General features: G+C 43.9%; 1 protein-coding gene across 4 annotated transcripts; it reads left to right on the forward strand.

The window, feature by feature from the left end:
- The first annotated feature begins 918 nt into the window (after nt 1–918).
- Nucleotides 919–12717, forward strand: LOC121552840 (eukaryotic translation initiation factor 5). Of its 4 annotated transcripts, none has more exons than XM_041865907.2 (12): nt 919–1021; nt 1306–1544; nt 3589–3887; nt 4386–4467; nt 5212–5384; nt 8845–8956; nt 9670–9785; nt 10215–10376; nt 11141–11302; nt 11531–11695; nt 11892–12032; nt 12366–12717. In XM_041865907.2, exons 3-12 carry the CDS (start codon nt 3816–3818, stop codon nt 12462–12464), a joined length of 1284 nt encoding a protein of 427 aa, XP_041721841.1. In that variant the 5' UTR covers nt 919–1021; nt 1306–1544; nt 3589–3815; the 3' UTR covers nt 12465–12717. The 4 variants fall into 4 exon arrangements, with proteins under 4 accessions (XP_041721841.1, XP_041721839.1, XP_041721842.1 ...); XM_041865905.2 differs by having other exon boundaries at nt 3608–3887; XM_041865908.2 differs by having other exon boundaries at nt 1306–1507; nt 3608–3887.
- Nucleotides 12718–14234: the final 1517 nt, after the last annotated feature.

Below are 14234 nucleotides of genomic sequence, written 5' to 3' on the forward strand. Positions count from 1 at the left end.
AAACACTGTAAAAACTCTTGGTTGCATCGAAGCTAGCTCTTTCCCAAAGTATTGCTGTAGGAATGAATGGTAATGTCTTGTTATACCACCAACGTTAGCTATAATATAAATACACATAGGCTATTCAATAGCCTTTCAATATTTGGTTATTCAATATATGGTTAACCCATTACTAAATATATTCCTTCAAAGGCTATTTTAATGTTTGGGTCATTCCTACATATGCAGTGCCATTTGGACTTCAAATCCTTTGCATTAAAAAATATATATATATATTGAGTATTCTGTCAGAAAAATGAGATGTTTGACTTTCAGAAAAACATATTGGTCAAGCTCAGGCACTTAAACACATTTTGGGTGAATTTTCCAATTTGTTAGGTGCATAACCCTAAGAGGATGGAACCTACAAGGTGAAAATCTTAAATAATATAATAACAATAAATACAATAATCATGAAAAAATACTTTATTGATGAAAGAGACTTTAAATAGGACTATAACATAATGAAGAAAGATTTTAAACATTTGATTATTTTATGGCTTATATTTCTTGTGGAAGTTGATAAATAACACCTGGGGACATGGCAAAAACGCCTACATCCACTGACAAAAGAGTTAAAAATGCATAAAATTCCTTTTCAGGATACATATTTTTGTGTTTTTAAGGTAAAGGACACCTGACCTTATACTTAAAGCCTTTTGGAATCCACATTTTACACTAAATAAGAACTGATATTTCCTAGGGACAGAAAAGGCACCACATAACAGCAAAAACCCGGTCCTCAAAATGTAGGGATCTCATCCAACTGAACATTGTCCTCATTTTTCATTCATATTTTCCCCCCATCAATTCAGCAAACAATGATTGGCACCAAAATGAACGAGTAAGAAGTTGCCATTTGAGTGACGTCGATAAAATGGGCGTGAGTAGTGGCGGAGCTCGGGTAGATTGACAGCACATTGACACATCGCTTAGCTACGTTATAGTGGCGTTGCAAGGACCTAGCGAGAACGTTCTGGAGGTGAGTCGAAGCAAGTTTGAAGATCAAGGTGGCTAGCTAGATGACCGATTTTAATTATTTATGTTCACTAATCAGCGGATATTCAACTAATTATTCAAACGTATAGAGCAGATCAACTTGTATACCTTTTTAAGCCAACGTTGGCTAATACTATAACTAGGTTAGCTAGCTTTTCTGTGGCTTCCATATGTTATCATAGTCATTGGCTAATGCTAGCTAGCTATTACCACAAGCTGACAGCTGTCATTTTGTACTGATTTGTTTGTCCCTTTGGTTTATTCCAGATACCCCATTTTTGGGCGTCTCGAGTTTTCTCTGCGGGCTCTAGTACCCTCCACCGTAAGGTCGGACTACTCTTTCGGCACCGTTGCAGTGCCGCTCGGTCTCCACTTTACTGCAACCCTAACGTTACTGCTCATCCACACAACACTTTATTGCGTCTCTGGGCGACCAGCGGTGTGTTTATGTCTTTGTTTTGCGAAAACGGTGAGTACCCGGACGACAGGAGCGACGGATGGGAAAGGTATTTTAACATCAATTATACTTTAATCCCTGTGTGGCTGTTGGTATTGCATTTATTTCAAAGATGTTTGTATGGTGAATGCGCCTCCTATGTGGACCAAGATGGCGTCTTCCTCCCCTCGCGTACTGCTCCTCTGTATGACGCACTCTGCAGCACATTGCTCAATCGAGGCCTGGTGTGCTTCTCAAACCCCCTTCTCACCTGTTACATGTGCGATGATTTAATACTGATAATGTTCTTAGCTATATTGGCAATTTTATATTTTCGTGCCAATAATGGAATTAACATGTTAGGTTTATCTTGAAACCCACTGTAGTGCACTAGGTATACGTTATATGATTCATATGACATGTGGGAATAGTTCTCATGCGTGCATTTTCCTATGGTTAGTGTTACATAGTTAGCAAGCTACAATGGCGTAGCTAACCATATGAGACCACTGTTTGTAGGCCAGTTATTCCTTTCCAAATGTTATCTTGTACATTGTGGTGACTTAACCTGCCAAGTGTGCCAAATTCCTTTTTTTGGAAGAGAAGGGACTTAAATGGTAATTGGTCTGTTTGGAAAATGAGCTCTCTTCGTACTTTTCACGAAAAAAAAGAAGGCTACTTCAGTACTATCCAATATGATGGTTTATAACCTAGGGCTGGGTGATATGGCCTAAAAATTATCTATACTTTTTCAAATTCAAGGTCGAATCACTATATATTTATTTATTTAATTATATATATATATAATTCTGTAAATAAACTTTGTTGTACTATTAAAGGACAAATTCACTGCGTTTCAAACGGTCAACAATAATCAAATGAATTCAGGGCTTGTGAAATTATACCAAGGCTAGATATAAGCCTTCAACAATTGTTATCAAAATAGTGTAACGTGGTATTTTGCAATCACAACTCTGTCTATTTAAACGCCCATTTTGTTAATATAACCAGAACTAATGATTAACTTTTGTAGCGCGCATTTATATAAAACGAACACTGGTCTCATAAACAGTCTCAGCACAAGCCCACGTGCTAGTGAATAGCCAGCTAATCTTTATATTTCAAGTGTAGCCAAGTTGGATCTATTTGCTAGCTAACAAGGAAGAACTGTTATAAACGCCAACTGTTTGAACAGCATGCTAGCCTGTCCATTTTGTTTAGATGTTGAAATCAACTGGCCTACCTTATTTCTCATAAGAACTTGCCAGTTCCTTATAAATGTGTTTTATGCTTATTGCAAATTTTATAAATCACGGACTAGACAGCTAGTACAACGGTCTTTGGCTAAAATGCTGCTAGTAGTACGTGGTACTGCAATGCCACACGCGACAAACTGAACGTTCATTTTCCATAATCAATGTTCATTGATACTCCCGTTTTTGAAGTGTCTGCTCTGCGGGCAATTTGAAGAGTTCAGACGAGTATCGTTAGAAAGGTTCATTTCTCTATTACAGTAAAATAATGTCTCCATGTGTTTCGGGGTCCATTTGACAGATTTCTGTTGGACCACACCTCAAATGCAAATAATGAGTTGGAAACCGCTTGTCAGAGTGGAAGTGATGATATCTTATCTTTGTTGTGAGGTGTGTGTGTGTGTGTGGATAGGAAGATGCGACGCAAGAGTTTGTCGCTTGCCTTTGGGACAACAACTCTCATTGTTAGGGTGGAGACATGAGCATCTCGTCATTATATACAGATATCTTGTGTAAATGGGAAGGCACGAAGGAGACAAGACCAAAAAGACATGAGAACAAGCGGACCTAAACCGTCATAAAATAAAATAAAAACAGGATTCTTGCGATACAGGCATTTGGAATATCTCGCAAAAACATGCATTTGAATTAATTCGATATATCGCCCAGCCCTAATATTAGCAAATGCGTGGGGTATGTGTTTTGGCAGGTGTTAACCACAGATAAGTGACCGCGTGCAAGGGTGGGAAGCCCATAGGGACTCATGTCTTGTACCGGTCTCACACAAGATAGCTGGGTACATTCACACTTCATACTAACATATTCTTTCTTTGCTGTGATGTCTTCCTTCGATCAACACAGTCTTCCCCTCTCTTCTCAGAGCTGTTGCGCAGCTGTTGGAACCTGTGTGGGGGGAACTTAGCCTACAGGCGCGGAGCTTACAGCCTCAGTGGCAAGACCTTTTTCATGTCCGAGCCCGAACCCTCTTCCAGTCGTTTATGTCATCCCATCTTCGCCAGACAGAGGATACCAAAAATTTGCAGTCCAAGATCTTTCTATCGTACTGATAAAGCCCGCGGCCAGCCGTCATGTCCGTCAACGTCAACCGCAGCGTGTTGGATCAGTTCTACCGCTACAAGATGCCCCGTATAATCGCCAAGGTGAGTACGGGTCACCGTGGACTGGAGTCATCCCTACAAGATCTGATCCTAGACCTGTGTTTAGGGGACATTCCTACCTTTTTAACAGTGTAGTGGTTGCCGTGAGGGTTTGGTCAGTGACCAGAGTGCAACTAGTCAAAGCTTCATTCCCTTGTCTCCCTCCTTGAGAACTGAAATAAAATATGTAAAGGAAATCAATATGGTGGAAACCTAACCAATCCATTTTAGTGCTTGAGGCAAGGGAATAAGTCCACGTATAGTCTGAGGGTAAACATGTTCTTAAGACACTGAAATAAATGTTCCCAGCCTTTACAAAAAATACTTTTCACTAGAAGAAGCTTCGATTTGTATGTGATTTCTTAAATGTGGTGCTTAAATGTCTGCAACCCCCCCCCCCCCGAGTTGAGGTGTGAGTTGAAAGGCATTTACGCTGTCAGAATGTGACCCAGTTGGAAGGATGTTGTCCTCAAACTTTGTTTCTCTGGTCTCATCCTCCAGGTGGAAGGCAAGGGGAATGGTATAAAGACTGTCATAGTCAACATGACTGACGTTGCCAAGTCTCTGAATAGGCCTCCCACGTGTAAGTATAACCCCCACCACCTCCGTTCCCAGGGACACCTTCAGGAGCCAAATGTTGTCCAACTTTGCAGGTAGAAATGCCATGTATAGAGCAGACATGATTCCTTATTCTGTTAGAAATGGCCCGTTTATAAATAAACATGCCTCTATCTGAACCTTCCACAACATTGTCCTGCTGAACGCGCCCCAGCCTTTTGGGCACTGGTCTGACCCACTAGATAGATGCCAATTTCACAAGGTTGTGAACAGTTTGGAATAGTTGTTAGTACTTGTAAATGCCTCTCTGTTCCCTCCATTGTGCCCAGTCATCTGTAACGATAGGTTAAAAGGGGACATTGCACTCCAAAATTAAAGTTTGTCGGATGTTTTCAGACCTCAAAAGTAGTCTGACATCAAGATGAGTCCGCATCCCACAACGTGAGTTGTGTAGATTGGGCATAGGCCAATGCCTCAACTCAAAATGGATGGAAAAGATGAGCACAGCAAATCTGGAAGTTATATGCTGCTTATCTTTTCCATTCATTTTGGATTGTGGAATATAGCCATATCTACACAACTGATGATGTGGACTCATTTTGACTTTGACAATATGGTGGAACCCCCTTTCATCTGTAGTAACGAGTGAGGCTATGAATATCAGCACAAAATACAATAAGCTCAACTCTCTCAAACCTATGATGAGGATGGGAAGGCTTTTATCTGAATGTAAACTGAAACATATTTGCTTCTTGTTCTCTCTGTCCAGATCCCACCAAATTCTTTGGTTGTGAGTTGGGTGCCCAGACCCAGTTCGACGCCAAGAACGACCGCTTCATCGTCAACGGGTCGCACGAGGCGAACAAGCTGCAAGACATGCTGGACGGATTCATCCGGAAGTTTGTGCTGTGTCCCGAATGTGACAATCCCGAAACCGACCTGGTAAATAGTCCGGAAAGCTTTTAATTTTTCTGTTCCAACATTTGTCAGATCCTGGAAAAGGTCTAATTGAAACTGAACTTTGACCCACCCTCTGCTATGGAAGGATCAAATAAAAGAAAGGTGGGGTGGGACACCAGTTCTTCACTATCTCTCCATTTTGGCTTGTGACGGTACTCATTTCCTATATCCAACCAGGACCGACCGGCCTCCCTTTAGATACGAAATCCACTGTTTTGCAAATCCAGGGTCACATGCTGGAGCTTCCCATTTGGTGTTTGCTTTGTTTTTCATCCAAACAGCCTTGTCTGCTGGACTTGGTGTCCTCTGGCACGTTGTATTGTCTGTACAGGGAGGGAGGGATGAACTCGATGGTCCCCCCCCCAACCACACCCCTCTGTGCTATGTTTTCGCTGACGGGCATGTTTCTATTGTAATTAGGTCAGCGCTGTCACCGGTCCGCACAGCCAGGGGGATTCTGTTCTGCGGCGAGGCATATCTAGGCAGGGCCCGCATCACGAGTCAATGCGCGGACGCTTTCCGAGAGAACTCCAGTGCTATTACAAATGACCGAATGGAATGTGCACAGTGACTCATTCCACAGCTTTCGGTGGTTAACTGGGGCTGGCCGACACTGTTTAGTTGGGAGGGGTTCTTATGTCAGAGCTGAATAGAAATCCAATGTATTGATGTCAGGTTCTAAACCTTGCAATAAGTGGTGTTTGATAGATTCATATCTTACAAGATGTTTTATTATCTGCGTAGAGGATCAGCCCATAGAATTAGTATGACTAGTATAGCGTCTGTCTATGGATGGCCCTGTTCTTTTTGATATAAAGTGATAGAAAAACAGTGGCTCTCCTTCGCTGCGGCGGTGCGTTTGTTCGGCCCCGCTTCCCCTGCACTACGGAGATCCAGGCAGCGCTCCTGGAGGTGTCACATGATCCTTCCGTGGGGCTCAGGATGCTGCAGTCAGTCTGGGGCCTGCTGTCACCTCCGCCATGGAGCCTGCTGGCACCTCCGCCATGGGGCAGAGGCAAGGTGCTTGTTAACCAGGGCCCCTGAGTGCAAGGTTACGAAACGTTCCCAATGGAAATGTAAAGAATAGGTCAGTTAAACTTGGATTCAACCTCGAAAACCTAGAAATAAAATCTTGCGTCAGATGCTCGATTAGGTTCAGATGTTGAGAGAGAGAGAGAGCGAGAGAGAGAGAGAGAGAGAGAGAGAGAGAGAGAAAGAATAATGAGACTAGTGAAGTCTCCATCCCCCTAAACCAATCATGAACAGACAAGATCCATGCACATCTTTCCTGGCCACACTGGGCTTATTCATACATCTGTCGCAAACCGGTCGCGTCCCATTGGAATGGAGTGATGAATATGCAGTCTATATTGAGAACAGGAACGAACGGCTTGCATTATTCATTGGATTCCTACAGTAGGCCTTGCCCTCAAGCATCCAAGGCATCATACTGTATTACACTGTCTAGAAAAATGCATGTGTCACTGTCCGTCAATGATCAAGTCAGAAAAACGTATCTTGCTATATTATGGGGTGGTTGCATAGACCTAGATTAAGCCAAGACTCTGCATTGAGCTTACTTTTTCTTCACAGGCCATGCTTAATCTAGGTCTGTGAAGCTGGCCCATAGAGCAAGGGTACTTGAGCACCATTCATTTTAGGGGATGATATTAAACAGAATATTGGGTCACAAAGGTGTTTACAGCAAGAACGCGATTAGCTTCTCAAACTGGCCATCCTGCGTACTGGTCGTGTTTACAGTGCCTTCAGAAAGTATTCAGACCCCTTGACTTTTTCCACATTTTGTTACGTTACAGCCTTATTCTAAAATTGATAAACTTTTTTTCCCCCTCTATCTACACACTACTCCATAATGACAAAGCAAAAACAGGTTTAGGTTTTTTTGCGAATTTATAAAAAAATAAATACATTTACATAAGTATTCAGACCCTTTACTCAGTACTTTGTTGAAGCACCTTTTGCAGCGATTACAGCCTGGAGTCTTCTTGGGTAGGACGCTACAAGCTTGGCACATCTGTATTTGGGGAGTTTCTCCCATTCTTCTCTGCAGATCCTCTCAAGCTCTGTCAGGTTGGATGGGGAGCGTTGCTGCACAGCTATTTTCAGGTCTCTCCAGAGATGTTCGATCAGGTTCAAGTCCGGGCTCTGGCTGGGCCCCTCAAGGACATTCAGAGACTTGTCCCGAAGCCACTCCTGCATTTTCTTTGCTGTGTGCTTCGTGTCCTTGTCCTGTTGGAGGGTGAACCTTTGCCACAGTCTGAGGTCCTGAGCACTCTGAAGCAGGTTTTCATCTTTCCCTTGATCCTGACTAGTCTCCCAGTCCCTGCCGCTGAAGAACATCCCCACATCATGATGCTGCCACCACCACGCTTGATTGTATGGATGGTGCTAGGTTTGCTCCAGACGTGATGCTTGGCATTCATTCCAAAGAGTTCAATCTTGGTTTCATCAGACCAGAGAATCTTGTTTCTCATGGTCAGAGTCTTTAGGTGCCTTTTGGCAAACTCCAAGCAGGCTCGTGCCATTTACTGAGGAATGGCTTCCGTCTGGCCACTATCATAAAGGCCTGAATGGTGGAGTGCTGCAGAGATGTTTGTTGTTCTGGAAGGTACTCCAATCTCCACAGAGGAACTCTCGAAGCTCTGTCAGTGACCATCGGGTTCTTGGTCACCTCCCTGACCAAGGCCCTCCTCCCCCGATTGCTCAGTTTGGCCGAGCGGCCAGCTCTAGGAAGAGTCTTGGTGGTTCCAAGCTTCTTCCATTTAAGAATGATGGAGGCCACTGTTCTTAGACCTTCAATGCTGCAGAAATATTTTGGTACCCTTCCTCCGATCTGTGCCTCGACACAATCCTGTCTCGGAGCTCTACGGACAGTTCCTTCGGCCTCATGGCTTGGTTTTTGCTCTGACGTGCACTGTCAACTGTGGGACTTTACATAGACAGGTGTGCCTTTCCAAATCATGTCCAATCAATTGAATTTACCACAGGTGGACTCCAGTCAAGTTGTAGAAACATCTCTAGAATGATCAATGGAAACAGGATGCACCTGAGCTCAACTTCGAGTCTCATAGCAAAGGGCCTGAATACTTATGTAAATAAGGTATTTCTGTTTTTTATTTTTAATACATTTATTAACCTGTTTTCGCTTTGTTATTGTGTAGATTAATGAGGGTAAACAAATAGTTAATCAATTTTAGAATAAGGCTGTAACCTAACAGTGGAAAAAGTCTAGGGGTCTGATTACTTTCCGAAGGCACTGTATAATTGCGGGGATGCACACGTCTGCGTATTTTTGCTACCCAACTACACAGGATTGCCATTTTGCGTAGCTAGTTGCTTTGCCTACCGCGTAAGATATGAGACTTGAGTACTAATAAGACCATACTGAAGATACATTTTTTTTTTCTTCTCTGTTCTTCAGCACATCAACGCCAAGAAACAAACCATCGGGAACTCCTGCAAGGCCTGCGGCTACAGAGGCATGCTGGACACGCGACACAAGCTCTGCACATTCATCCTCAGGAACCCACCAGGTGAGCCAGACCTTATTCACACGGTGATGAACAACTTTTAGGCATTCTCTGGGAATGCCTGAGAAAAGCAGGGGATTTCTAAAACGTCTTCCAATGCAGTCAGACGGAAGGCACGACTCTTTGAAAAAAACACTCACTTTTATTTAGTGCTTTCAGGAACTCCGCTTTGTCAGACATGCATGCTTTCTAGCACTACCATTCTGGAAATTCCATTCATGTCATTTATTGGAAAGTCAGGGAATTTCAGAATGTACTTTACGGGGTTGTTCAGGCTGAGGCTTTTTCAATGTGGGTTTAAAAACAACCCCAGCCGTACAATATGCTTAATTTTAAAGCACACGTGAACACAGCCATTATTTTGTTACTAGACATGTGATTTGTTTGTCTTGTGGGTCACAAACAACTTCTTAAGGCACTAGATGAGTCATGTTGGGTGGTATTTTGCTGCTGAAACATGAGTCATCGTCATGAGTCAAAGATGAGCAGCAGTGAGCGTTGCCGTACCCTCAGAGAGCAGCATCTGCCGTGGCATCTGTTCTACTAGCAGTTTCTTAGCACTGCCTCAAATCATCCGAGGCTCTCGTTTTTGTTGTTGTTCAATTTACTACACCAAAGAAACACAAAACACAAACACAAGGAATCAAGAAATGATTGAGAGAGAGTGTAATGTCAGGTGGTCTGTCCTAACTTCCCTCATCTCTGTCTGTGAACAGAGGACACTGGGTCTGCCAAGAAGAAGGAGAAGAAGAGCAAGAAGAAGGACAAGGAGAACGGCTCCAGTGACGGAGAAGCCGCCAACCACAATGACATAGACGCCCCCGACGCTGTGGTGAGTACTAGCACTTCATCCACCCAGTGCCAGCCAGACCCCGGTCAAAAAAGCATTGCCAGAAACTTGAGGGGCGTTTGACCGACGTTGCGCTTGGGTTACCTTGACCTGTAGACTGGTCTTGAGAGGCCTACTTGCCGAAACGTTGACTTCATGGCTAAGTTTCTGTATCATCCTTCACAGATCTGATAGGTGAAATATGGCAGAATCTAGGTAGAGACATTTCTTAGATTTACCCAGTTGTCTCTGATCCATGAGGGGGAGTGAATGGACAGCTTTCTGGAATTAAACGCAACCAGTCTCCATTCTATCTCCTGGATCTTGTTTCTCTATAGCATACAGCCTTATGGGAATAGTTTTCACTGTGTAGCGCTGATTGTCTTATTTTCAAAAGCACTGTAAAACTGAAATGTAATGGATTTGCTCTAGGACGGTGACGATGATGACCAGGACTGGGCGGAGGAGACGACCGAGGAGGCCCAGCAGCGCCGGATGGAGGAGATCAGCGCGCACGCTAAGAACCTGACCCTCAGCGAGGACCTGGAGAAACCCCTGGAGGAGAGGGTCAACCTCTTCTACAACTTTGTCAAGGTCAGACTCCGGACCCTGTCCAGAAACAACCCCATTTCTGTTTTGCATGGACCTTGTCAACTCCATAACTCACTTCCTGGGCCCTGTCAACTCACTAACACGCTCTGCCTGGGCCCTGTCAACTCACTAACACGCTCTGCCTGGGCCCTGTCAACTCACTAACATGCTCTGCCTTGCTTATTGCTCAATTGCATATATGAAGACTCGGTCCTTGCACAGAAACAACCCCCACCTCCGTAGTTCAGATTCACCTCCGCTCTCGTTATACTGATTCCATTTACTGTGGTCACAGTAGTGACCTTAGGGGTGTTATGGAGGTGACGGGATGCCTCACTCACCCAAGTCTTGTCACTTCTCTTGTGTTCCACCTCTAAACTCTAGACTATTCTCCTCCCAAAGATTGTTCGCTACGTCTAGGTATTTTGTCAATATCTGTTTTGCCTGGGCCTTTTCAACGCCATAACATACTGCTTTGCTTATTGCTTGCTTACATTAATGTATAGATGTATCCAAATGGGTTTGATAGACTCCACAAGGAAATAAACCTGCGCTAAGCAGAGTGCAGATGCACCATGGTATGTAACTACATTGTTGCTGCCTTTGGACAGGTCTATGTTGCTAAAAAAAAAAAAAAAGATTTTAATCTATCAATTGTATAAGGATGAATAAAGAAAATGAGGGGGAAGCCAAATCAAGATGTCATCACAACTGTTTGAGAGTGAGATGTCGTCTCTTGGTGGCTCACTCCATCGCTCCCTCCACAGCAAAAGAAGGAGGACGGTGCCGTCGACTCCTCGGATAAAGAGATCCTGGCGGAGGCGGAGCGTCTGGACGTGAAGGACACTGCCCCGCTGATCCTGACAGAGCTGCTGATGGACGAGAACATCCGTGACCAGATCAAGAAGTACAAACGCCACTTCCTCAGAGTGAGTCCCTCTTAGCTTTACTGTGTGACTGTTCTGGCTCCTTAATACCTTATCTCTGCGCCATAACTCAAATTTGTAATGAGGGTCAGTGTTGTCACACTAATTGTTTGGCATAACGTCAACAAAATTCATTGTGGCAATAGATACAGCTATAAACCTGCTGTTGGATTTTACTCAATCTTCACCTTCCATTATTTTATTTTTTTTATGATGCTCTCTGGTGTCTAGTTTACCCACAACAACAAGAAGGCCCAGAAGTACCTCCTGGGGGGCTTTGAGTGTCTGGTGAAGCTACACCAGACCCAGCTGCTGCCCCGCGTGCCCATCGTCCTCAAAGACCTGTACGACGCCGACCTGCTGGAGGAGGACGTCATCCTGGCCTGGGCAGAGAAGGTAACTGGGATGGACATCAACAGGGTTAAAGGGTTGTAACTGAGATGACAGGATAAAACTATTTTGAGAGAATGTATTTTTAGACATGCCTCATCCAAGATATTTGACATATTAAACTGACTAAAGGCAGTAACCTACACTAGAACCTGTTGAGACTCCCCCATCCTACCTTTAACACATCAACTCTGTGTGTCAGGTGTCCAAGAAGTACGTGTCCAAGGAGTTGGCCAAAGAGATCCATGCCAAGGCTGCGCCCTTCATCAAGTGGCTGAAGGAGGCAGAAGAGGAGAGCGAGGGCAGCGGGGCAGATGAGGAGGAAGATGAAGATAACTTGGAGGTAATTAGTTATTGCTGCCACTGATTTTACCTGAAGACAGTCATTCCCGTCATACACATATAGACATTGGTTTGGTGTTATTGCATTGAAATGCAAATGATCACTGTCACAAGCTTTCAGCTCTCCATGGACCTATTCAGATAGAAATGTGAAGAGCTGACACGATGCCCTACTCTGCATGACAGAGCACCGTCTGTTCTGCTCCGTACATTTCTATCTAACCATTCTGTTTATTGTGCATACTACTGAAGCTCCTGGTGAGAAATGAGTGGCACCGGAGTGTCTTAATTTCACCTAATTAACATTTCCCTCACTCCACTTCGCTCCCCCCAGGTGGTCTACTCATCCTCTGCCCGAGAGCTGAAAGTGGAGACTGTGAAACCAGAGAAGCCTGCGGAGGAAGAAGACGACCTTGACATCGACGCCATCTAGAAACAAAACAAGCCTCCACCTACCGGAGTTTTGGAACATCAATTTTGCATGCCTCCACCCCTCCCACTACCTTCCAGCTTTTCTAGATGATTCTATTTACTTTGCGCCTGTGTTATCAAGCTCGCTAGATGGATTGATGTTTGTATATGGGTGGAGAGTTTATTTTGTAGTTTATACTAGAGCGCTAAATGCACTGAATTTGTTTACTCATGTATTTTGCTTCTCCAATCAATTAAAGAATGTTTGCCACATATAGATTGTGTTGTTTCTGAAGTTAATCCGTTTCAGGTGTTTTCATGGTTGCCAGGGGGGGAGATCCGGTAGTGGCGTACTGAATATAGGGGCAAAGCTGACCATGACTTGGACTGGTGCCGTTTCCTCTTCCAAGTCTGTAGTTATTACGCCAATATGATGATTATGGGCATAGTGGCATAAAATGGCTACTACTGTAGTTTACAGTTCAGGTGGTAATGTTATGGTCTCCAGCAGTAAAATTGCGCCTAGTAAATTCACCGTAACCCCGTTTTGGACATTAGGCAATGTGAGAATGAAAAATGGAATACTAAAATAGTTGTAGAATGTGTAACAACCATTAGTATTATATGGTCTTGCAACTGCCTGTGAAAATACTTGCACTCCATCTGGCACTAGGCTCTTAAGGGGTGGTTTCGTGGACACAGATTAAGTTAATCATAGCAATTGTGTTCGTTGTTCCGTAGTTTATGCCTGCCCATACCAGAACCCCACCGCCACAATGCGGCACTCTGTTCACAGCGTTGACATCACCAAACCGCTCGCCCACACAACGCCATACACGTGGTCTGCAGTTGTGAGGCCGGTTGGACGTACTGCCAAATTCTCTAAAACAACATTGCAGGTGGCTTATGGTAGAGAGATGAACATTCAGTTCTCTGGCAACAGCTCTGGTGGACGGTCCTGCAGTCAGCATGCTAATTGCACACACCCTAAAAAAATGGAGACATTTGTGGCATTGTGTTGTTGCGAAACTGCTCATTTTAGAGCTGCCTTTTGTCCCCAGCACAAGGTGCACCTGTGTAATGATCACACAGCTTCTTGGTATGTCACACCTGTCAGGTAGATGGAGTATTTTGGCAAAGGAGAAATGCTCACTAACAGGGATGTAAATGAAAATGTGTGTGAACAAATTGAGAGAAATAAGCTTTTTGTGCATATGGAACATTTCTGGGATCTTTTATTTCAGCTCATGAAACATGGGACCAACACTTTACATGTTGCGTTTTATATATTTTTGTTCAGTGTGCATCAAGTGCCTTGATGCTGCTGCCCAAGCAAACTACAAGGTAGAGTTCTATGAATATGGAAGCTTCCCTGGAGTCATTGGCTGTACAGATGGATGTTCTATTCCCATCAAGTCTCCCTGTACAGCAGATGCTGAGGAGTACAGGAATCGTAAAAACTGGTTCTCAATAAATGTGCAAAGTGTGGGCACTCCCAATTTGCAGTTCTCCAAGACTCCAACATTGTTGCCCGTTGGAAAGGTGCAACTCAAGACTCAAGGATTTTCCTAAACTCTTCTGTGTGCTCAGCTTGAAAGAGGACAACATAGTGGAATCATACTTGGTGACTGGGTATGCACAGACCAACTTCTTGTTCAACCCCTATCTTCATGCAATAGGACCTGAGCAACAACGGTACAACCAAGCTCATATCCGCACAAAAGGTGTAGTGGAGTGCATGTTTGGTGTATGGAAGAGTCGTTTTCAGTGTCTCAGAAACACATTGCGCTTT

The sequence above is a fragment of the Coregonus clupeaformis genome, chromosome 36 (genome assembly GCF_020615455.1).
Source record: "Coregonus clupeaformis isolate EN_2021a chromosome 36, ASM2061545v1, whole genome shotgun sequence".
Lineage (NCBI taxonomy): Eukaryota > Metazoa > Chordata > Actinopteri > Salmoniformes > Salmonidae > Coregonus > Coregonus clupeaformis.